The sequence below is a fragment of the Notechis scutatus genome, chromosome 2 (genome assembly GCF_049901735.1).
Source record: "Notechis scutatus isolate UNSWTSFEM ecotype Mainland chromosome 2, rNotScu1.2, whole genome shotgun sequence".
Taxonomy (NCBI): Eukaryota; Metazoa; Chordata; class Lepidosauria; order Squamata; family Elapidae; genus Notechis; species Notechis scutatus.
The window spans coordinates 248,417,039-248,440,277 of NC_142010.1; the positions used below are offsets into that span (position 1 = coordinate 248,417,039).

Below are 23,239 nucleotides of genomic sequence, written 5' to 3' on the forward strand. Positions count from 1 at the left end.
CAGACAAAGTAGAAGCCCGTGTCCCTCACCTTAAGCAGCGGAGATGAAAGCTCCCAAATGCAGTCACCAGCCACGACGAACTCGGCAGCGCACACACACACCTCCCCCGCGAGGCTGCTTCTATCGGCAGATGAAAGCTCCCTTGAAGGCAGAGTCCCCAGCCGCTTCGGGACGAGGCGTGGCTGCCCGTGTCCCCTCGCCTTTAGGCAGTCTCTCTCGGGCGATAGAAGTTCCCCTAATGCAGTCACCAGCCACTTCGATCGGCCGGTAGAAGCGGCCTCGGGGCTAGCGCACACACACAAACACTCCCCTCGCCGCGAGGCCGCTTCTTTCGGCAGACGAAAGCTCCCTTGAAGGCAGAGTCCCCAGCCGCTTCAGGGCGAGGTGTGGCACACACACACTCCGCTCCCTGCGAGGCCGCTTCTACTGGCTGATTGAAGTAGCTGGTGACTGCATTTGGGGAGCTTCCATCGCCCGAAAGAGACTGCCTAAAGGCGAGGGGACATGGGCAGCCACGCCTCGCCCCGGAAACAGAGCCTCCAGAAAGCCCATTTTTCGCTCTCCCTGAGCCTCCACATGGGCCCTGCACTTACCTGGGATCCAAAATGGGACACACAGAGACTCCTGGGAGGGGTGGGACAGGCTGAGCATTGACAGTCATTGCAACTACCAGTTCAGTGAACTGGATGTAAAATTAACATCTGGTTCACCCAAACCAGTGTGAATCGGTAGCAGCCCACCCCTGAATAGATTTTAATTATTGATTACACCCTAGTCCAGAATTATATTGGCAATAAATATTTGGCTACAATGATGTACTGCCTTCTGTTTAGGCAAGACAGATGGAAGAAAGCTTTAGGTGTTATTCATAAATAATGCTCATGAATTAAAATTAAATCTGCTGGCTTAAATTGACTGTTTCTTAATGACTTTATTTAAATGCCACTTCAGCATCCAATTCAAAGACATTTATTACATTCATACAAACATCACAACTCTTATTCCATCAAAATAAAAATTAACCATATGAAAATGAAACATAGCAGCGAACAACATGATAAGTACAGGGCAAGATTATACATCTATTGAAAGAATATAGAACACATAATAATAAAACAAATTAAATTGTTTTAGCATCCCTTGAATATTTCTTTGGAGAAGGCTAAATCAAAAGCAGCAGTAATTTATAGTGGAATTCAAGTTTTAACTGGTATGATAGTTATAGATGCAAGGGTACTCAACCCTCGGTCTGTGGACCGGCCCTGTCCTGCAGCTTTCCAGAAACCAGGCCGCGCAAATAAGCAAAGCCCCATCCGCAGGATGCAAGCAGCACAAGAACCATGCCGCCCCCCTTGGTCCGTGGGAAAACCTCTTTCCACAGAACCAGACCCTGGTAACCAAAAGGTGTGTGGGGGGGGCACTGTATTAATGAACTTATCACTATAGCTAGTAATATAATAATACTGGTGGTATAATTTTTATGAAATTATTACAGGAAAAATAAAGTACTACTTCACATAACATACCGTTTATATTGTCCATGTCCACAAAGCACTGTATGGACCAAAACATGAAATCACCTTAGGAGGGAAGTTCTCAAATTGAGACAGGAGAAATCTATCAATCCTAATAACAACATAGATCTTCTTAGAAAATGTTGAGAGAGCAGCAAAAAGGATGGACACTGTTGTCCTTTTTCTGAATGTTCAGAGTTTCTTGTTAGTTCCTCTGGAAAACAGGATGCTACATTGCTGGACTTTGGTCCAATTCAGCAGGATTTATTTTTCATTAAACAGTAAGGAATCACAAGATAGATCCGCAAGGTCAAGTGCTCCAGCATTGTCTGATTACAGCTGAATCATAATAAGGAAGAGGTGGAAAGTCTCCAATATCTGCACCATCAAAATTCCTATCCAGTCATACAGCCCTGGGTTCTTAAACCCAAATAAAAATGGCAGTAGATAGAAAATTAATTCCCTGCTGGTTGATGTTGCAGCATGAGCGGTGCAGGGAAGCGGGGCTCTGCATACCCATGCCGAATCCTCTTCATCGGAGGGGCCCTCAAGGGGCTAAAGTCACCCTGTAGGGGTGACCAACAAGGAGGGACACCCTGCTGGTTGCGGAGAGTGGCAGCTCTCCTCCTGGACCCAGGGCTTCTTCCCTCTCTGCTGAAGATGAAGGCGAGGCGACCAACATGGCCACCATAAAGCTGAGGCAGCCAAAGTAACTCAAGAATATGCAGGAGAGATCAGAGTGGACAGTGACTGGGGCTGGGGAGGTGATTTTACTTTTGTCAAGAACTTGCCCATAAGAAATTCAATCCATGAAAGTAACATTTTTAAGTGGCAATCAAAGACGGATAGCTTCTTGATATTCTCATCAAAAAGCTTCTTCAAGTTTGTTCTGAGGAAGCTTCTTACATGAGAAATGAAACATCTTCAAGGAAAAACAAAGAAAGTCCAGCTGAAAAAGCACCTTAGGGTTCACAAAATAATGCTAAAATTGTGATACATGAAGTTTAGCATTTCTCTGGATTTCATGTCATAGAGATTAATTTATATAAAATGTGCATAATATTATGCAGGTAGTCCTCGTTTAGCAACCACAGTTGGACTGGCAATTCAGTCGTGAAGCAAAGTGATCACTAAGTAAATTTAAGACTGGGCTTATGATCTTACTTCACCTTTCCTTCCTTTACAGACCTGTGAAAGTCATACGTGTGAGGATTGATAATAAAATTACATTCTCATCACTGTCATAACTGCAAATAGTCACTAAATGAGGCAGTCGATAAACAAAAATCACCTGTATGATTCAATGAACATATTTTGGCTTTAGGCCAGAGTTTTTTATTTTCTCAATGTCGTGGAAGCCTCTCTAAACAGATTCCTAAAGGTACAAGAGCAGAAACTGTTGATTTCCAAGCACTTTGGGGTGGTTTTTTAATGCTCTGAAGCAATTTTGAGCAAGGGAATAAATACAGCTGCAGTAGAAAGCTAAGTATTAAGAAAACTCTTTTTCTTTTTGACTGCAAGAGAATTTCATTTTAAAGGAAAACTTTATACAGTTTTATTTAAAAAAAAAAATCTGCAAATCGATGCTGAAAATCAGCATTGGAAGGAGGAAAAACTAATGTAACAGAAGTTATAGCCCTGTGTGACATCTAGAAATGCCCCTTGGTAATTGTATGCCTGTAAGTATCAATTTCATAATTTCCCCTTATTTTCAAAAAAGCTTGCCATCGTGACATAGGTTTCTTCTTTATTTAACACCCTGGTCTCCCCATTGGAATAAGTGTGGTCACAAGAGCCTGCTTTTAATTCAGGGGCAAAAATGTGGTTCATTGGGACAATGGAATATTTACACAGATCATGGCTATTCCAGCCATGTGGGTCAGCAATTCTGCCCTCATTGTATAGATTGATGCTGAGGACTGAATGATTAGCAGAGGGGTCCTCGCTTCCGCCGTAGACCTTGTTCATCACCTCTGTGGATAACATTCCTTCATAAGCCAGAGGGAGCTTCAACCATCCATGATGAATATGGTTCAAGTTGCTTTTTTGTTCCACTAAATCCTCAGCCTCTGCATCCAGGTTATATGATGGGGGCTGAAGGTGGGCAACTTCTGATTTAGCCTGAAGGCTATCCACCTTGTGGATGTGAGCATATCCCAAACTCTCAGGATTAAAGAAACTGCTGTCTGAATTCTGCACAGATAAGAAGATGTTTATCAGGGAATTAGGTCAGTGCATACCCAAAGTTGTAAAGCAAAGACATTAATTTGTTGTTTAAAAAAAAAAAAGTACAGGTAGTCCTTGACTTACTGTCATCCTTCAAGGCTCCTTTTCTTTCTCTCGTATCTTTTCGGCTGCCATAGTAACGGGGGGAGGGAGAAATAACTGGGCTTTGTGGGGGTGGGAAATGTGCTGGAGGTTTTAGAAAAAGAACTGTATAACTTGGGGAAAACTTTATTGTTTATGCCTACTTGCTTGCTTACTGTGCAACTGCAGCTTTTTATCAAACCAGGTCAAGGTCAACAGCCAGATGTCTGCTTCACCACCTGAAGATGTTCCACATGACATTATACACATCTTCGATTGGATGGACCACTTGAACTAGGGAGGGTGGGAATGTTGCCATCACTTTGTATATGTGTTTTTTCGCGTGTAAATCCTCAGATCTAGAATTCCTTTGATGCTACCACTTGATTTCCAGTAAAAGTTCCTTATCTCTATAACAATGGAGTCTAAGAGTGTCTTTCTTAAATTTTGAATGGAGCACCATCTGACACTTACGACCACAATTGAGCCCAAAATTTATGTTGCTAAGTTGAGACATTGGTTAAGTGAGTTTTACCCCAATTTATGACCTTGTTTGCCACAGGTGTTAAATGAATCGCTGCCGTTGTTAAGTTAGTGATGTGGCCATTAAGTGAATCTGCACTGTCAGAAGGTCACAAAAGGGGAATCACACGATCCCAGGATACTGCAATTGTCATAAATATGAACCAGCTGCCAAGCATCCAAATTTTGATCACGTGACAGTGGGGAATGCGACAGTGGTCCTAAGTGTGAAATATGGTCATAAATCACTTTTTTTCAGTGATGTTGTAACTTCGAATGGCCATTAAATGAACTGTGGTAAGTATATCTCGCTTAGCAACAGAGGTCTGGGGCTCAGTTGTGTTCATAAGTTGAGGACTACCTCAGTGGTGGGATTCAATATTTTTTACTACCGGTTCTGTGGGCTTGGCTTGGTGGATGTGGTGTGGCTTGGTGGGCGTGGCTTGGTGGTGTAGCAGGGGAAGGTTACTGTAAAATCCCCATTCCCTCCCCACCCCACTAACCTGCTTTACAGCTCTGTTCTCCTGTGCAGGGCAACAAAAGAAGGCCCAGCCAATCAGCTGGGACTTGGGAGGCAGAAAATAGATGGGGGTGGGGCCAGTCAGAACTAGTATTTGCCAGTTCTCTGAACTATTCAAAATTTCTGCTACCAGTTCTCCAAACTACTCAAAATTTCTGCTACTGGTTCTCCAGAACTGGTCAGAACCTGCTGAATACCACCTCTGGACTACCTGTATTTCATTTTACGTTGAAGGCCTGCAAGGCTACTTTTTCCTGAAGTAAAAGTACTAACCTTTCTTAGTTTGTTGCAGATTTTATCCAAAGTTTTCTGATGGTTAGGGATGGTGGGCCAAATAATTGCTTTGATCCTGAAGAAGATAAAAACAATATTAATTAGGAACAATCTTTCAATAACCTTTGTGAATGAGTCTTATTTGAATTAGAATTGTGATTTTTTTTTAAAAAAATTTTTTTACCTGTTTCTCCAAAATATTGGGACCAGAAGAATTACAACAAAAAGTACGAAGAAGCTTGCAGTGAATATGGTTATCAGGACATCTTTGTCTGAAGAAAGAAATCTTAGCTTTAAAAATAGTAATAGACTCTTCATTGGGAATCAAAGCATGACATTAGAGGTAATAGCCATTTTATATGAGACACCCATTAATGATACATCCATTACGCATCCATTTTATATGAGACATCCATTAGCCTAGCTTCTAACTTCCATTAGCCTAGCTTCTGACCATCTTGAGCTGGCCATGCCCACCCTGGTCACGCTCCCCCCCGGTCCCCCGAGGTCAAACACAACCTGATGTGGCCCTTAATGAAATCGAGTTTGACATCCTTGACCTAGAACTAAGCATTCTGCTTCTCTTCTGTTTCTTTATATGTACTGAAAACAAATCCTAAATTATCAATGTTGTACAATTACTCTGTTACAGTACGCTTTCCTCCATGAAGTATACTTCGACAAAACAGCTCTAAGGGAGGAGGGATCTGGAAACGAGGCAAGGTGGTTTTCCTGCCAAAAATTCTTTCCCACAGCTATTTTGAGTCTTTGAAAAATACATGATAAAAGAAATGTTAATAATTTAACATCATATCTGATCGGTAGGGCCTGGACTTTGGTCATGGTACATCAGCTACTATTGGTCAATTATTAACTGGTATTGGTAGTTGTTATAATAATAGCATGTTATATTCAGAAAGCTTTGTTGATGTAATTTTTGGCTCTAATGAAAATACAGGTAGTCCTCAACTTACGATCACTTATGAGCCCCAAATTTATGTTGTTAAGTGAGTTTTGCCCCATTTTTATGACTTTTCTTGCCACAGTTGTTAAGTGAATCACTACAGTTGTTAAGTTAGTAACACAGTTGTTAAGTGAATCTGGTTTCCCCATTGAGTTTGCTTCTTCAGAAGGTTGCAAAAGGTGATCACATGACCCCGGGACACTTAAACCATCTTAAATGTGAGTCAGTTGTCAAGCATCTAAATGAAAATCACATGACCATGGGGATGCTGCAATGGTCCTAAGTGTGAAAAATGGACATAAGCAGGGGTGGAATTCTACCGGTTCGGACTGGTTCAAGAGATGTTAAATTTGCATCTGGTTCACTGAACCGGTATTTGAACCAACCGGCTGGCCCCACCCACCCTGCTCCACCCTGCTCCAGCCCTCTCCACGTGGCCCATTTTTGATGAAGGTAAGTGCAGGGTCCATGTGGAGACTCTGGGAGGGTGAAAAATGGGCCTTCCGGAAATCCGGAAACGGGCCTGTTTCTGGCTTCTGGAGGGCCTCCATTGCCCAGGGAGGCCATTTTCACCCTCCCAGAGGCCTGAGGGAAGCCTCTGGATCCTTGGGAAGGTGAAAAATGGCCAAACTGGAAGTACCAGAATCCGTAAAATATTCCGGCTTCCAGAGGGCCTCTGGGGCCCAGGGGAGGCCATTTTCACCCTCCCAGACACCTGGGGAAGGCCTCCAGACCCTTGGGAAGATGAAAAACAGCCAAACCGGAAGTGCCGGAAGTCGTGAAATGGGCCTGTGTCTGGCTTCCACCATGGCCACGCCCACCCAGCAACTGGGCAGCGAACCAGTTGCTGGGATTTTTGAATCTCACCACTTTTTTCAGTACAGTTGTAACTTCAAACTAAGCAATCTATTGTAAGTGGAGGATTACCTGTATTGTTTTTCTTCCCTTCAATTGCATCTGATTCTCAGAGACTGCCTGGACAAGTTTCCGGTGAGGACTACTTCTGCCATCTTGCCTTTTGATTGACTCCCCCGTCCCCTCCATTCCTGGAGGACACCAATGTCTGATTGACCTACCAGTGTTTCAGGGCTAACCACCAAATATTAGAAACATTTAATTGGACCCATGATGGCTTATACCGTAGGATATATAATTTTTTCTCAGTCAGGATTCTGGGAATTTATCCAAATTCAACTATTTACTGGATTTTTATTCCAATTTTGTATTTAACTCTTAGCATGCTGTACATTTATAAATCTTTATTAATGTTTTAAATTGCATTTTTATATTCCCTTTTCTCCTGCAAGGACAAGGCTGAACATACATACATAAACACACACATGTATCACATATGTATCGTATCCATTACTGTAACAGAGTAATTGTACTATGTTGACAATTTAGGAGAAAGGGGACTCTGTTCCCATTTTAACCAGGTTGTTATCAAGCTTAAGTCCAAAAATGAAACAGTGAGATCAATCGAGCCCAGTTTTTTATTTGTTTACACAGAATCAAGACTAAAGCTAAACATTCTAACTTTATAGATAGGGTCTGGGGGATTCAAGGGTGTGGCTGCCCTGAACCTTTTCCTCCATTCCCTATCCTGTTCAGGACTGTTCAGTCTCTGGTTTTGGCCTCCTCTCTTCCCTCTCCTTGGGAAGCAGTGATGCTCCCACCCACCCACTATTCCTTCTCCAGCTGCACCTTCCATCGCAGATGTTGGGCTCAGAGGGACAAAGGTCCAAAGTCACCCAGTAAGTTCCATGAAAACTTAAGGCAGGAACTTAAGGCTGAGCTTCCTTGTCATGGTACAACAGGTTCACCACTGCACCAGGCTATAAACATTTCCAACATTCTTGATTTCCAATAAGAATTAAATTAAAAATCTGGGCTCACTTATTCCGCTTGATGTTCTGGCTGAAGGTTTGAAATATTGGGATGAGCTCCAGTCACTCCAATGGCCTTTGAAATACTGTCCGTTGGGCCTTGACCGAACCTTCATCTCATACGTGACTTCTGGCTCGAATTCCTTCCCCAGAAGTTTGAATCTAAGGAAATTAGATTCGATGGTCTAAGACAGGAATAAATTTGAGAATTTCATTTTAAGTTAAACAAAAATTCTTAGCTCCCTGTAACAACATTCATTTCTTTCTACACAGTGAAATCATGTTTACCTGAATGTGTTCCTCAAACTCTGCTGGGAATATGACATCCTATACTGGCATCCAAAATACAGTAGATTATTTTACATCAAGAAAATATCCCAACTTGTTCATGGAAAATGATCTGACTGGTGCATGATCAGAAAAGGATCCAAATGTTTGGCTGCATTCATATACCACAAGTGAAGAAGTATGGACGTCACTTCTTTATTTTATTCCATTGTTCATAGTCTGCTCTCCAACAAAATGTTGCAGCCCAATGACAGACCACATACATCCATTTAAAAGATGGTTCGGTCTCTAGCTAATGTGGACAATGCTGGGAAGAATATCCAACTGAAATTCTGAAGAGCCAAGAAAAGTCAAATGTCAACTCAAAAGTATTTCTCTGTTTTTTTTAAAGTTGTCAGCAGAAAGGCAGTGGGGCAAGCAATGCATACCTCAAATATTTTCATAGATAATTGCTAGGCCTAGGCGCATCTCTCAGAGTTTTAAAAAAATCATTTATTAGGAATGAACATGTCGGCGTTACCTGCATGCAGCCGACACTGAGTCATGTCATTCATCTCTGGTCTTCCCCCACTCCCCAGATGTATATTCTCCAATGGAACACATCCATAGCCAAAAGTCATCAACCATGCTCTTCAGTAATAATCTTGCACGCCAGAAGCTTCGGCCGCCTAGCAATTATCTATGAAAATATTTGAGGTATGCATTTCTTCCTCTCACTCCCTTTTTGCTGACAACTCTAAAAAACCAGAGAAATATTTTTGAGTTGACATCAATATTGTTCGCTTGCCTGCTTGCTTGCTTGCTTGATTGCTTGCTTGCTTGTTCATGAGAATTCATATGGTTGCCCACTCATTCTCAGTGACTCAGAGAGACAATACAAGTAAACTTTGAGTTACAATAGTAATGGAGTCTAGAATTAAGGGCTCAATAATGGTCATTGCAGTCATTATGCAGGTGACCTCTGCCCCCGCCTCCATTTTACCAAAAAAAATTCAGTAACTATTAAGCGAATGTGGCAGTCATTCAATGAATCTATTTTGTCCAATGGGCTATTTTTTTTGCTAGAAAGCAGGAAGAAATGCTTGAAACCAGGGGAAAAAATGATGAAAGCCATGGTCACGTGACCACAGGTTGCTGCAAATGACTGTAAAAAGTGAGCTGATTCCCAAAATATCATCACATGACAGCAGGACAAGTTATAGAGACCAGTCCTTTGAAATCAAGTCACAAGTACTTTGGGAAGCTGCATCATAACTTTAAAGGGATTGTGATGACCCAGAATGTAACACAAACGTAACAAAATCCAAAACGTAAATAAATGTCCTTTAATGCCTCCAACTTGGCCCCACTGTTCAATAATTCTCAGTTGGAGATAAAACGTACTCAAAAATAGTCTTCAAAAGAAAGCCATACAGTCCAAACTTAATGAGCAGATAGAGGTGAAATAAAAAACTAAACAAACTACAATGATGAAATTTCCACAATGGACCAGGATAAGTAATTACCAAATTCAAGGAGATAACAAGGCACAGTCTGTTGGAAGGATGCCAACCAAGATAACTTCAGCCCAAAATAACACATGCTTTGCTTCTGGCAATGCTGTGTTGTAATCGTCTCTCTTATATACTAGTCTCCCTAGCTGCAACCAATGAGGAGGATCATGGCCACTTCCTCTCTCGTAAGCCAAGTTGTTGCCTTCTCCATCCCTCCCCCCCCGGTGTGTCCTAGTATGCAGAGAGGATGGGCCTGGTTCTTCCTCTGACTGCCCAGCCGGCCTCTGCTCTTCCCCAGCCTCCTCCACAACCTCCAGAGCCACACCACTACTCCCTGTCAGCTGTTCCTCCTCTCCCTCAGAGTCTGACTCTACCAAGGGCATGACAGGGCATGACAGGGATTGGTCATGAGTCAAGGACTATTGTGAATAAGTCTGATGTGACAAAAGTAGTTCCCTCTGCTTTTGTAACTTTCAGACAAGCAGAGTCAATGGGGAATCCAGATTCACTTACTAAGAACTGCAATGATTCACTTAACAACTGTGGCAAGAACGGAGAGTTGTTTTTTTTCACTCTCCTTCCTAACGGTGACAGCAAACAGAAATACATGAGAAATCGGAAAAACCCGCTTTGGCATCAATAGGTAAACTGGATAACTAAATGCTAAAGGGATAATAAGGTTTCTGAACATTAAAAAATTTTTTTTTGCTGTAAGTGGGAAGGGATAGGGAAAGAATTGGAGCAGGATTTGGAAGCAAGGAGGAGATTGCCTAGAATTTTTAAAGAATCATTAAATACTAACAAGACTTCTAAAAGATACATTTTAACTGGAACTTTGCAACTAAACAGTAACCCCAGAAAGAGAAAGTGAAGAAAGAAGAAAGTGCTAAAAGAAACAGCTTATTTGGACTGTTTGGTGACTTTGGGACTTTTGGAAATTATCTATGAAGGCCTAAAAACATTTGGGTGGTTGTTTTGGAAAAAAATTTCTTTCTACAATGGCATCACTTGTGGATGAATTGAAAATTGAATTCAAAAAATACAAAGAAGAAGAACAAGAAGGGAAAGACTCTCTTGGCACTCTTTTTCAATTCTTAGAAATGGTGATTTGCACCTATGAGAAACTGACTGTGCAACAAGATGATTGGGATAAAGAAGAAGCCATCTTTGATGAACAAGTAACTGTAACTGGGGAAGAAAGGGTGAAGGAGGAAAAGAAAAAGGGGACTTTAAGATTAAAAAAAACAACCAAAAAAGAGAAAAATAAGGTGAAAAGTGAATATAATGTTAGAAAACAACAGAAAGGGGGAATGCAGAAGAAGAAAAGGGAGGTGAAGAGACAAGGGGGTAAAAAGGGCAGGGAGAAGAAGAAGCAAGGGAGGAAGTAAGGGATGAGAAGCCTCAATGGTGTGGAGCAAGATGTAAAGAAACAAGATTCATTTAGAGATAATGGGTAAAATTTAATTGAAAAAGGGATTCTGAAAAGGTACATAAGATTGTATTGTTATATTTGTACTTAGAAATAATGTTACCCTGTTTCTCCAACAATATGGCCTCCCCCAATAGGAAGTCCCAGCATGTTTTATAGGCATGAAATGAAATTAAGCCCCTCCCCCAAATGAAGGCCTATATTAAAACATGCGAAATGGGGGAATGGTGGGGGCTTGCCGTTAGGAAGTAGTTTTGTTGCACACCCAGATATGGTGCTGCCTGCGTTGACCCGACACGAAGTTCCCCACCAACACCGAGGTCAACATCCAAGCCATCGCTGCCTGCCCAAAGATGCAAGTGGGGGGAATTAAGTCACCCCCTGAAAAGACGGCCTAGCCATTTTTCGGGCTCAAAAAAAAAAAAAAGACCCGGTCTTATTATGTGAGAAACACGGTAGAAAATTGGAAACAGCATGTGATCAAAAAATGGGATAAAATATTCAGTGTAACTTAGTGAAATTTTTGTGAATAAAAGGAAGGCAATGAAATAAATGAGAGAATTGAAGTAGGAGGAAATGGGAACATTTTAATGATACAATGATTTAAAATATAAGTGATCTGAAGTGGGAGGGAATAACTAGGGAAAGTATAAGTGTTCCCATAAAAGTATGATATTTCAATTGAAAAGTAATGTGTAAAATGTTTAAGATTTAAATGAATATTAATATTAATGATAGATTTGAATTGGCATGGATAGTTGTTTTAATTATATTACATACTTTTAAATTTTTCTTTTTTTAAAATATAATGTGTAATTTTAGAATGTACTAAACAGAATCCCAATGAAAGTTATGTACTATACTAAGTGTTATAAATTTAGGGGAAAGAGTTAAAAGCGTCACACTCCAATTAGGGTACAGGAGAAATTTTGTTTAAAGAGAAAAGATAAATAGATAGCTGGAAACAGAACAGACAAAGAATAATAAGCATAATGATCTAAACTGAAATGAGATAAATAAAATAAAACTAAGAAAGTTAAAAGAGGTGAGAAGCTATATAGAAAATGGAAAATGGTAATAAGATATGGAATGGTATATAAAATGAACATGAATTTGAATTTGTGTCTGTATGAAGAGATCTAACCCAGGATCAAGCAGCTTTCAGAAAAGATGTTTTATGTTTTTATGTTTTATGTTTTGTTTGTTTGTGTATTGTCTTTGAAAATTAATAAAATTTGTTTTAAAAAAAAACAACTGTGGCAAGAAAGGTTGTAAAATGGGGCAAAACTCACTTAACAAATGCCTCATTTAATTTTGGGCTCAATTGTAGTCCTAAGTCAGGGAGTACCTGTACAAACGTTAGTGAAATGCATCTGGAACTGGGACAATGTAAGACATTCACACTCTGTAGTCATAATAGGCCAACTAAAGTCTTGGATTCAAAACAGAAGGAAATCTATTAGCAGAAATGAGATTGCACCTGCATTAGTTACCCTAGTACCATATCCTGCTAGAGTAGGGGGGGCCAAACTCTGGCCTGCAGGGTGCTTGGATCTGGCCCATGGGGCCACCTTGGAAACAGTGAGGGACTGGCGCATGGTGCATCTGCCAGCAAAAACTGATCTCAGAAGGGCTGCTTGTGGGAGGGGTTGCATGCCCATTTTCACTGGCAGAGGGTTGCAGAAGGCCTGTCATTCCCCTGTCGGAGTCTGAATCCCAGGAGGAAGACATGCAGCTGACAGGAAGTGGGAGTGTGGCTCCATTGGCTGTGGAGGAAACTGGGAAAGGGCAAAGTCCAGCTGGGCAGAGCAGGGCAGAGGGAGTTCAGAGGAAGACCCAGGCCCTCCCTATTCATCCTAGGGCACGCAGGGAGGAATGGAGAAGAGAGCAACGTGGGTTGTGTGGCTTACAGGGGAGGAAAGGGCCCTGATTCCCTTCATTAGCCACAACTGGGAATGAGAGTTGTAAAGAGATGCAAGCTGAGTGCAGCGTCTGGTGGGAACAAATGTGGGATTATCTTGTGTTGACTTTGGTGACCTGTGTTCCTGGCATCCTCCCAGCTGTATTGAATTACTGCTGTTCCTTCACATCTGGAATTCCTTCTCTTGCCCTGCTGGACTAATTACCTCATCTTGCCTTGATTGGACTTCCAGTTACAGTTTTTGATGACCACGTTTTGGATTTGATTCTCTTCAGCCAAAGGCTGTTCCTGGGAGAGTTTTTCTCTAGCCCAGAAGGTAGCCAGGACACTGAGGGCGAAGTTGGAGCTAATAAAAGCACTCCTACTGATAATCTGACTGTGTTGCCTTTGTGCCATGCCCCGGGTCATCACAAGGCCATTGCAGCCAAAAAAGGAGCCCAGGAGCCCATATTCACTGGCAGAGGGCTCGGGCCACCACAGGCGCCCCTGACACAAGTAACATTGAGCTGGCCACACACCCCTGCCCCACCCACTCTGGCCCCCAAGGTCAAACACAACCCTGATGCGCCCTCAATGAAATTGAGTGTTCTAGAGGCAGAATTTAAGCTAAGCAGATGCTAAATCAGAATGTTTGGGTCAGATTAAAAGCATTGTCCGAACAACATTGGTAAACTGATTTACAAATCTCTTTTGTTGTAATCAAGCTTACAAGAGACTAAGAGAAACATTTTTTGGAGGGGAAAACATTTCCTCAAAAAATATAATGCTTCTCGTTAAGTTTTCCATGTTCCCAGCTAGTTAATTATTTTCTTCACGAACTACTAGGGGTGAAATCGGATATAGCAGCAGGGGGAAATTTCTAATCTAAACAAGGAATAATATCTTTGAAGATTTATATTAGCAAGTGGTAACATTCAAATCAAATCAAATCAAATCAAGTTTATTACAGTCAAAGACTGGAGACCAGAACAAATTAAATACTAAAGGAATATCCAGTTAAAATTTTTAGAATAAAATAATAAATAACAGATAAAATCTATATTAAAATCACAATTTGGCAACCAATCTGTCAGTTATGCACGGCTTAACTATACTATTGTTGTTAGTTGCAAAGTTGTGTCTGACCCATCGCGACCCCATGGACAACATTCCTCCAGGCCTTCCTGTCCTCTACCATCTTCTGGAGTCCATTTAAGCTCATGCCTACTGCTTCAGTGACTCCATCCAGCCATCCCATTATCTGCCATCCCTTTCTTCTATTGACCTCAATCTTTCCCAGCATTAGGCTCTTCTCCAGTGAGTCCTTCCTTCTCATTAGATGGCCAAAGTATCTGAGTTTCATCTTCAGGATCTGGCCTTCTAAAGAGCAGTCAGGGTTGATCTCCTCTAGGACTGACCGGTTTGATCGCCTTGCGATCAAGGAGCCTTCTCCAGCATCATAGTTCAAAGGCCTCAATTCTCTGGCGCTCAGCCTTTCTTATGGTCCACCTTTCACAGCCATACATTGCAACTGGGAAAACCATAGCCTTGATTATACACACTTTTGTTGGCAGGGTGATGTCTCTGCTTTTTAGTATGCTGTCTAGATTTTCCATAGCTTTCCTCCCCAGGAGCAAGCGTCTTTTAATTTATTGGTTGCAGTCTCCATTTGCGGTGATCTTGGAGCCCAGGAAAATAAAATCTGTCACTACCTCCTATACAATCCTTAAACTGTCAGGCCCGTATCAATCCTTAAACTGTGAGGCCCGTAGTCATTAAATACTAAAATGCAAAAGAGTAGTAATCCAAAAGGGTTTGCTACATTAGTTATGTAAAATAGCCATGGTGAATTAAACACGTGTTCCTGATGAATCCCTAGTGCTGCTATGCAGAGTCTAGCCACCTACACTGTAATCACAGTCTGTTCATCTTTAAGCAGCCAATGGAGATAAGCAGTGTAAGATAGGCCAGGATACCTATTGATTATTAGGAGGATATGGTTTTTTAAAAATATATTTATAGAAAGAGCATCATTCAAATATTGATTTCCATTGGCTTTTGAAAATAAAAACCTAGCCTGGACTCCCCGTTAGAAGTTAAAAACAGCTATCGGCTTTTTATTCACTCTATACTTTTTAAATCTAGGCACAGGCTAAAGAAAAAATAACCCAACCACTCAGAACATAGTTTGCATGGCATCCTACTACAACAAACAGCCCTTGCTTGTAGGCATACAACTGAAAATAGGTAGAAAATGCAAACCTATTTATTCTTACTCACAGTCCAGTTTGTATTTTCTTGTCGGTAGGCTAATTGATGTATCAATTTGTCTTTAAGGAATGAGTTTGCTACGTGTGTTGTTGAGAATTGAACAAGGTACTCATTTGCTTTTTCCTGGTAGGTGATATTTAGACCAAAAGGTGCTTCAGGTTTAACTGCAAAGGACAATGTAAAGATAAACAACACATATACACACACAAAATCACACTCTGCGTGCACAATTCTTAAACTTCTGCTGTTTAAGCAACTTGTGAACCCAGATCCACAAGTCTTAAAGTTGCCAAGTTTGGGGGCCTCTGGTCTAGAAGATTACCAAAGTCTAGAAGACTAGAAGATCTCCAAGGTCTCTTCTAGCTCTATTCTCATTAACTGATAGTCCTTGACTAAGAATCGTTCATTGAATGACTATTTGAAGTTACGATATTGGAAAAAAGAGACTTATGACTGGTCCACACTCTTATGTCTGTTGCAGCATCCTCACAGTCATGTGATCAAAATTCAGGCACTTGGAAACTGGTAGGTATTTACAATGGTTGTGTTTGCTACCTTTTCAGGGAGCTTCTGACAAGCAAAGTTAATGTGGGAAGCCAAAATTGCTTAAAGGCCATGCAATTCATTTCACAATTACGGGGATTCATTTAACTATGGTGAGACAAGTGATAAATTCAGACATCTCATTTCACAACTGCCTTGCTTAGGAATGGACATTCTTGTCCCAGTTGGATCATAAATCGAGAACTACCTGTACATAAATGCAGATGACTTATTTGAGCTTGGGTATTTTGACTTCTCCTCCTTTACTCAAACTTCATCACCTCTAGACTCGGAATCCAACTAAAACCAACAATTATTACAAGAAATTATTTCCACCACATACTAGAACAGGAGTGTCAAACTCTGATCGTCACGGCAGCTTCATGTGATGTATTGGGACTTTCCCCCCCTTCGCTAAACTGGGCGTGGTCCAGGAGTTTGACAGCCCTGTACTAGAATGTCTGTTTTCATGCTTGTAAGCTACAATATATTAAAGCAGCAGTGATATGAACATGATACCGGAAAGCCTGATTAAACAATGAAGCTTCCTTCTGAGTAGTTATGCATACAATCATGTTCATAAATTAATCAAATTTATTTTTGGGCATGGAATCATCACTTCAGTGTTAATTCACTGGTTAATATACAACTCTAAGTAGTTAAGGAAACGATGTATTATACTTATTTTGCTTCTGTGTATTTAGAACAGTGTTTCTCAACCTCAGTAACTTTAAGATCTGAGAACTTCAATTCCCAGATTTCCTCAGTCAGCATACAATTCTGGGAGTTGAAGTCCAAAAATTGTAAAGTTGCTGACGTTGAACAAAATTAATCTAGAGGACAATTGCTTTGTACAAGCAATGCTACAAAGCAGATCCCTTTCCATGATTTGGAGCAACACCATAACATTCTCGTGGCCGGAGAATTCCCATCTTTTTCTTCCAAATTTGGAAATGGAAGAACAAAATTGGCCATGAGCCTTTGGACTCTGTCTTGATATAACTAAACTTCATGTCCCTCCAGTTTTGAACAGGTTCAAAAATGAATCCCCACACTATACATTTGCTTACCAATATGAACAGCGTTCAATTTCTGGCAATTTTTGCAAGGATTGATCAAAGTTATTGTCAAGCAAACTTCCAAAACATCAATAAGATCGCTGCTGTGTATAGAACAATTGCCGACAAGGGGATTTTTCATGAAGCAGAACCGGGGTTGAGTCCCATACCTATGACAAAATATGATGGAGCAATAAAACTTTGGAAAACCTGTCTACACAAAGTGGTTCTGGAAAGAATTGAAAAGCAGGATAAAATAGACCTTCCGAGAGCTAGTCAGTTCATTAGAACTTACACTGTAGTTTGAAAGCTGCTATAGAGTCTCACAGTGAGGAAACTGTATTCATTGCAAGCTTCAGAGAAAGCATTGTGATTGTTTTGGTCATGTAATTGAGAGACCATGTGAAGATTTTGGGCAGGAAATTAATTTTATAGTTCAGTAGACAAGTACAAAAAATGATACTCAGCCTCAGTAGTGCAGTGGTTAGACTGCAGTACTGCAGGCTACTTCTGCTGATTGCCGACTGACTGCAATTTGGCAATTCAAATCTCACCAGGCTCAAGGTTGACTCAGCCTTCCATCCTTCTGAGGTTGGTAAAATGAGAACCCAAATTGTTGGGGGCAATATCCTGACTCTGAAAAACACTTAGAGAGGGCTGTAAAGCACTATGAAGCAGTCTAAGTGCTATTGCTATATTGAGTTAATTTATGTTTACACAACAATACACAATCTTAAGCTATCCAGATACAACAGCTGTCCTACACTTTTCCTGATACACTGTATTCCAAACTAGCTGGACATTAAGTACTCTTGATGACAAAATGATTTTTTTAATGTCTTTGAATTTCCCCAATTGTCTTGTGACCAAATATTACATCTGGTGAATCAATTCTTGCCTTCTACATTTCAGTGTGGTCAGGTGTTCTACAAATGAAGTCATGTTATATATCTGTAGTTAACATAGAAATGCTTTGAGTTGTGTTGTTTATATATGCCATCCCTCCACTTTACCCCAAAAGAACAACCAGTCAATAAGAGTATTCTTGGATTATTAGCATTAAGAAAAATTTCCCTCTTATTTTTAACATTCATTCATTTTTATGGCAAAGTCCATTTTTCTTTACAAAACTTTATACTCCCAGAAAGCCAAGAAAAATAATGTGCTTAATCAGCTAGTTAAGATAAAAGCAAGGGCCAACTTAATAATCAGCAACTTTATGCTATATAAAACTTTCTTGTAGTTTCTCAGTAACTTTAACATCCTTTGCTAAAGTATCTCAAAATCTTTTTATTTCTAGCATGAGGCTAAGAAAGTTGCAGATATATTATGATCTCAGGATTTATGGTGTAAGTCAGGGGTTCTTAATCTGCAACCAAGGGAATCTGTGGATAGATTTCAGAAGGTCCATGAATCTGGATGTAAAAAAAGATTACAACTTTATTTTCACTAACCTCTAACTGAAATTTAGCTTTTCATTCAATAATGAATGCAAGCAACCAGTTAATTTATGAACTCTACATTCCAAAAACATTCAGAAAAATTAGTATACATTGAAAAATCAAAAGCAGAATACATTTGGTTATGTGCATTGTTTTCACCAAACACATGTAATTGATCATAGTCAACAGAGCTTGCATTTCAAAAGAGCTTTTGTGTTTAAAAATCCATTCAAAGCATTCTAGAGCTCTAGAATTCATTGTTTGATCTTCATGATGTCTTTTCTGTACCTATGTATTTTCTTTTATGCATTTAAATACATTCTTCTGAGAAGTAATCTGTAAGTTTTACTAGACTCTAAAGACAGGTTAAGTTAAAATTAGTTAAGCATTTACCCACAGGCCAAATAAGTATTTCCCAACCAATCTGTGTAGCTCCAGAACACCCCCCAAAATCGCATCCCCCAAATTCTGCAGTCAATTTTTTTCATTGTATTAATCTTCTAGCACCCAAGTAATGATGTTTGAATACATTAGAAAAGTTCTTACACAGAAAAACTGGCATTTGTCTCATTCAGGTTCATCTCTGTCCCAGTAGCTTCACAAATTAAGAAATTGCTTAGGACTACTGGCATTTGAGTGAAACACTTAAAGCTGTTGTCTTGCTCATCATCTGCACAAGTACCTAAAGGGAAAGAATCACAAAATATTTCTCAAATTTCAAGATTTAAAGCACTTATCAAACAAAGTAGATTATACAGTTTCTTTCATTCCTGAAAATGAAACTGAATGCTTTCCCTCCATTTCTTCCTCTATTTAATTATTATACTATGGTAAGAATTGCCTGTGAAAAGGATTCAGGAACTGAAAGCAGTCTGTAGGTTTTGACTGGATCCAACTTTAAAAGAAGCATAATTCCCCATCACAACAGATGTTTCAACCCAACCCAGTTCAAAATGCTCTTTTCTTTAGGACATTATGTGACTTACCACTAAGATCTCAAGAATGCTTCCTCTGATATTGATGAAGTAAAAAGAAAGTTCAAACGATAGGTCTCTCTTGAAGGGATACAGAAAACAAGTTTTTTGGATGTGTGTGGTTGCATTTGAAATTCCCTTTCAAGAAACCAACTGTTCCTTCTTTTTGTTGTTTTTTTTAGTATCCTGTAAAACTTGCTTTTCTTGTAATCTTTCTCCATTGAATTGACTTTGTGTTAATTAATTAATTCAATAATTTTTCTTTTCTCAATGCATTGGATGCTTTTAATTTTTAATTTTAATTTTTAATTTCTATTTGCAAAACGAGCTGTAGGCTTCCCTTTTGTCTTACTAAAGAGAAATGTACACACACATATATATGAAAAAGCAATTGCTCCTTGATTAATAAGGTATTTAAAGAAAAGTGTCAACACATTCTTCTCTAGATCAAAGAATTTAGACTACCAAGAAAACTTTTGAGCAGCTCATCTTTTCTTATGACTCATGGTAATTGCCCTTCTTATTTCATCTGTATATTCCCTAGAAATAAAACTTTTCAAGCTGTAAGTTGCAGTGGTCACCATGCAATTTTGAAAATGTAAAGGATATGGTAGGAAATAGTTTGCATATACTATATGAAGCAGATTTTGTGAGAATATCTCAACATCAAATGGGAATTTTCAGCAAACTTTGTTCAATTAATTTTTCACTCATAACTTTGCTGTATATAATTTTTTTTCTTACAGTAAGTAAATAAATCCATATTGAAAGTACTGAGAGCAGAGGGTATTTTTAATCCTTTTCTGAAGAGCATTTGTGATGCCAACAAATTCGCATTTTAAAACGCAGCGTGAATTTGCAATATCACTTGGAAAATGGAAAAATTCTATTTCTTCTGTGAATGCTAATTTCTCAGTCTGCTCGGTCCATTATGAGCTTACCTTAGCGTAAAGATCAGCAATGCTTGCTCTTTGATACATGTCTGATGCATTGTTTATCCCATAGATGATTGGGATAAACAGATGACATCATCTAAATAAAAGTGCATCTTACTAGCAATAATAAAGAATCTAGGTTTTTTTTCCTGGATATTATGTTCCTATAAACCCACAGAGCAACCCAGGCCACCAGACTTTCCATGAGAAATGCATCCACATTCTTTCCAAAACAATTGTGTGTATAGACCAGGTAGGTGGATACATACAACTCACCACTACCACTAAGAAAAAGCCTATTTTAAAAGTGTTGGCTAAGTTTGAGATTCAGTGCATTAAGAAAACCAACCATTATAACAAGGGTTAAAACAATCCATAACAACAAAAGTTTATAATCACCAAAGGTTTTCTGGAACAACCAGAATTTCATAAACTCTAAAGGTTAGAACTGAAGTAATTTTTAGAAAAAATATTCTTTCAGGATGGGGATGGAGGGAAAAAGGCCTGCTTGATGATAACATTCTCTTAGAATAGGAATCATACTCTAGTGATCCCATATTACTGAGAGCATAGAGTTCTGCAGAGACATTCAGCTAAGTTACACAAGATTTTAAAGACGACAACCAGTACCTTAAATCACACCTGGAAGCCCATTGACAAGCAGCTCAATTCTCACCGATTTTGTCCTAGTGTTACATGGGCAAAACAGAGTGTGCGTAGCTATTCAACTGCTGCATTCTGGGGCAGCTGTAGCATCCAGATTCCCATGAAGATACATCATAGTAACACGTCTGGGATGTGACCCAGACATGAATGACCATGGAGAATGCAAGGCAGTCATAACTGGTACATGAGATGAACTTGTGCAAAGCTCCTCTTGGCCACAGCTACCAGATCCTGTTTAAACAGGAGCCATGTGTTCAAAAGAACCCCCAGATTACCAGTTCCAAATGAGGGGGGTGTAACACCATCTAGAACCAAAGATGGAGTTTCCTAGTCTCAAATAGTCTATAAACCCAAAACCACTTGGACTTGCTGTGATTAAGCCTGAGTTTATTTCTCCCCATCCAAAACCAAGCAGGCTTCAGGCACTTGAACAGCACCTGGCCTATTCAGCCTGGGGCAATATACAAACGTATATCATTAGCACAATTGATGAAATCTGACCCAGGTCAATGGATGAGCCCCCCCACCATTCATTGGATATTAAATAGGAGAGGAGAGAGAATTGAGTTGAGAGTTCACCCCACAACAGAGGCCTTAGAACTTGACCTCTCTCCTCCCATATCTCCATTAGAACCTGTCCCACATGAGGACAGCCACTATAAAACAGTGCTTCTTATTACTAATACCCAGAAACAGAGGATCAATTTTACAAATAACTTCAGCTTGATTTCTGTTCTTATTACTTTGTTAACTGCCAAAGAGGTGAAGGAGGAAGCGGGAGAGGAGAAAGAGATGGGGCATTTTTAGTTACTCATTGTCTGTTTTATTAATTAAATGTATTTCTTTTGGCTTTAAGAACTGGGCATTCTCTCTAATTATCATGTAGCATATGCTAAATATAACCTCGTATAGGGGGATTTTCAGAAAAGGGAACATAAATCTCTAGCTTGCAACTTGCCTTTACATAAAATCCTTTGTAGAGTGCCTTGTCTGAAATTAATCCAGAATCCTGTATACAAAAAGGATTCTTGTGCCTGCATATTTCATTAATTGTGTATGAAGTTATAAACATTTGGTGAGTGTCCCCATTGCAGAAAGATACATATTTTTGAATTTTTCAAAGTAAGTTTCTTATCCTAGCCCAAGAAAAAATAAACTTTAAAGCACTCAGGTTAAATACACATCCCTAATTAAAGACAAAGTGCATGTTGCTTCCTCCACCCATTGTACCTGACCATTTTAATAAGATTATTAAGAGTCTGAAATAATATGACACACAATTGAATACCGAAAAATTCTGGTTCTTGCGGCATACTAGAATTCAGATTTTATTTAGCAGCATTTTTCAACTGGTGGCTTGAACCTTTTAAAGAATGCTCATTTATAAAATAACAACAATAAAATCTAAACTTACCTTACTTTTTGTTGGCAAAATCCAGGAAAACAAGTGCCAGCTTTACACTCTGAAAGAAAAACTAACTCCGTGCTACATTTCTAATAAATATTGGTTGAGAGTTAGAACACCAGTGCCTATATCTGATAATTGTGCAGCAGTTTGTTGTATCTATACACGCTCATTGTAAACTAAACTAAAAAAAAAGAGTATACAATCAATTAGTACATCAAAGTGGTATGATATTTGTCTTTCAAAATACATAATGATAACAAGATTCAAGATTCTTTGAATTACATATTTGGAAAGTTTCACTTCCATTGTTTGGATTTTTGTGAGAAGGAAAAAGTTGGAGTGACTTACCATATCCTATAGACGTTTCCAACCCAGAGCCACTTTCTGAAGAAGTAAAAGGAAGGAAGATAAAAAAGTAGGTGTACACAATCAGATTTGGCTTTGCCATCTTCTCAAGTTCACATTCTTTCTACCTTGCAGGAGGAGAAGAGAAACTAAATCTGAGAAAGATCAGATTGCATTGTGACTTTATAACTCCTTCTAGAGTGCACTCATCAATAAAGTAACCACAGGCAACGGGAAGTAAAAACATACAAATAGGCATGGGGTGAAACAGGAAACCTCCCCCAAAAAGTGCTTGTGGAGGAGTGAACTAAGATCAAAGGATACTACTATGGTCTGTATAGTCTTAAGTACTATGAAAAGTGCTTGTTCTCTTAATTCAACTTCTCTTGATTGAAGTCCCCATCTTGAACATCCCATTGAGATGGAACTAAGATTTACAACTATCAGTTCAGCAAATCGATTAACTTCTTTTCCTCATCCATTCTCTCCCTCCCTCATCCC

General features: G+C 39.6%; 1 protein-coding gene across 2 annotated transcripts; it reads right to left on the minus strand.

The window, feature by feature from the left end:
* Window positions 1-2,259: 2,259 nt before the first annotated feature.
* IL7R (interleukin 7 receptor) lies at window positions 2,260-22,961 on the minus strand. Of its 2 annotated transcripts, none has more exons than XM_026666310.2 (8): window positions 22,742-22,961; window positions 18,957-19,092; window positions 16,981-17,138; window positions 15,377-15,531; window positions 7,997-8,171; window positions 5,321-5,408; window positions 5,137-5,212; window positions 2,260-3,707 (listed from the first exon to the last, which is right to left on the minus strand). In XM_026666310.2, the coding sequence occupies exons 1-8, from the start codon at window positions 22,839-22,841 to the stop codon at window positions 3,207-3,209; spliced, it is 1,389 nt and encodes a 462-aa protein (XP_026522095.2). In that variant the 5' UTR covers window positions 22,842-22,961; the 3' UTR covers window positions 2,260-3,206. The 2 variants fall into 2 exon arrangements, with proteins under 2 accessions (XP_026522095.2, XP_087814646.1); XM_087958520.1 differs by having other exon boundaries at window positions 2,260-2,436; window positions 22,742-22,938.
* Between the last annotated feature and the right edge of the window lie 278 nt (window positions 22,962-23,239).

What these genes read in the sequence shown, in the direction of transcription:
- IL7R (XM_026666310.2), bottom strand. Translation starts at nt 22,841, where the DNA reads ATGGCAAAGCCAAATCTGATTGTGTACACCTACTTTTTTATCTTCCTT. An exon ending in ATTGAACGCTGTTCATATTG is followed by an intron (nt 15,532 to 16,980) that starts GTAAGCAAATGT and finishes TGTCCTTTGCAG; the next exon opens with TTAAACCTGAAGCACCTTTT. An exon ending in AAGAAAATACAAACTGGACT is followed by an intron (nt 8,172 to 15,376) that starts GTGAGTAAGAAT and finishes TTCCTGTCTTAG; the next exon opens with ACCATCGAATCTAATTTCCT.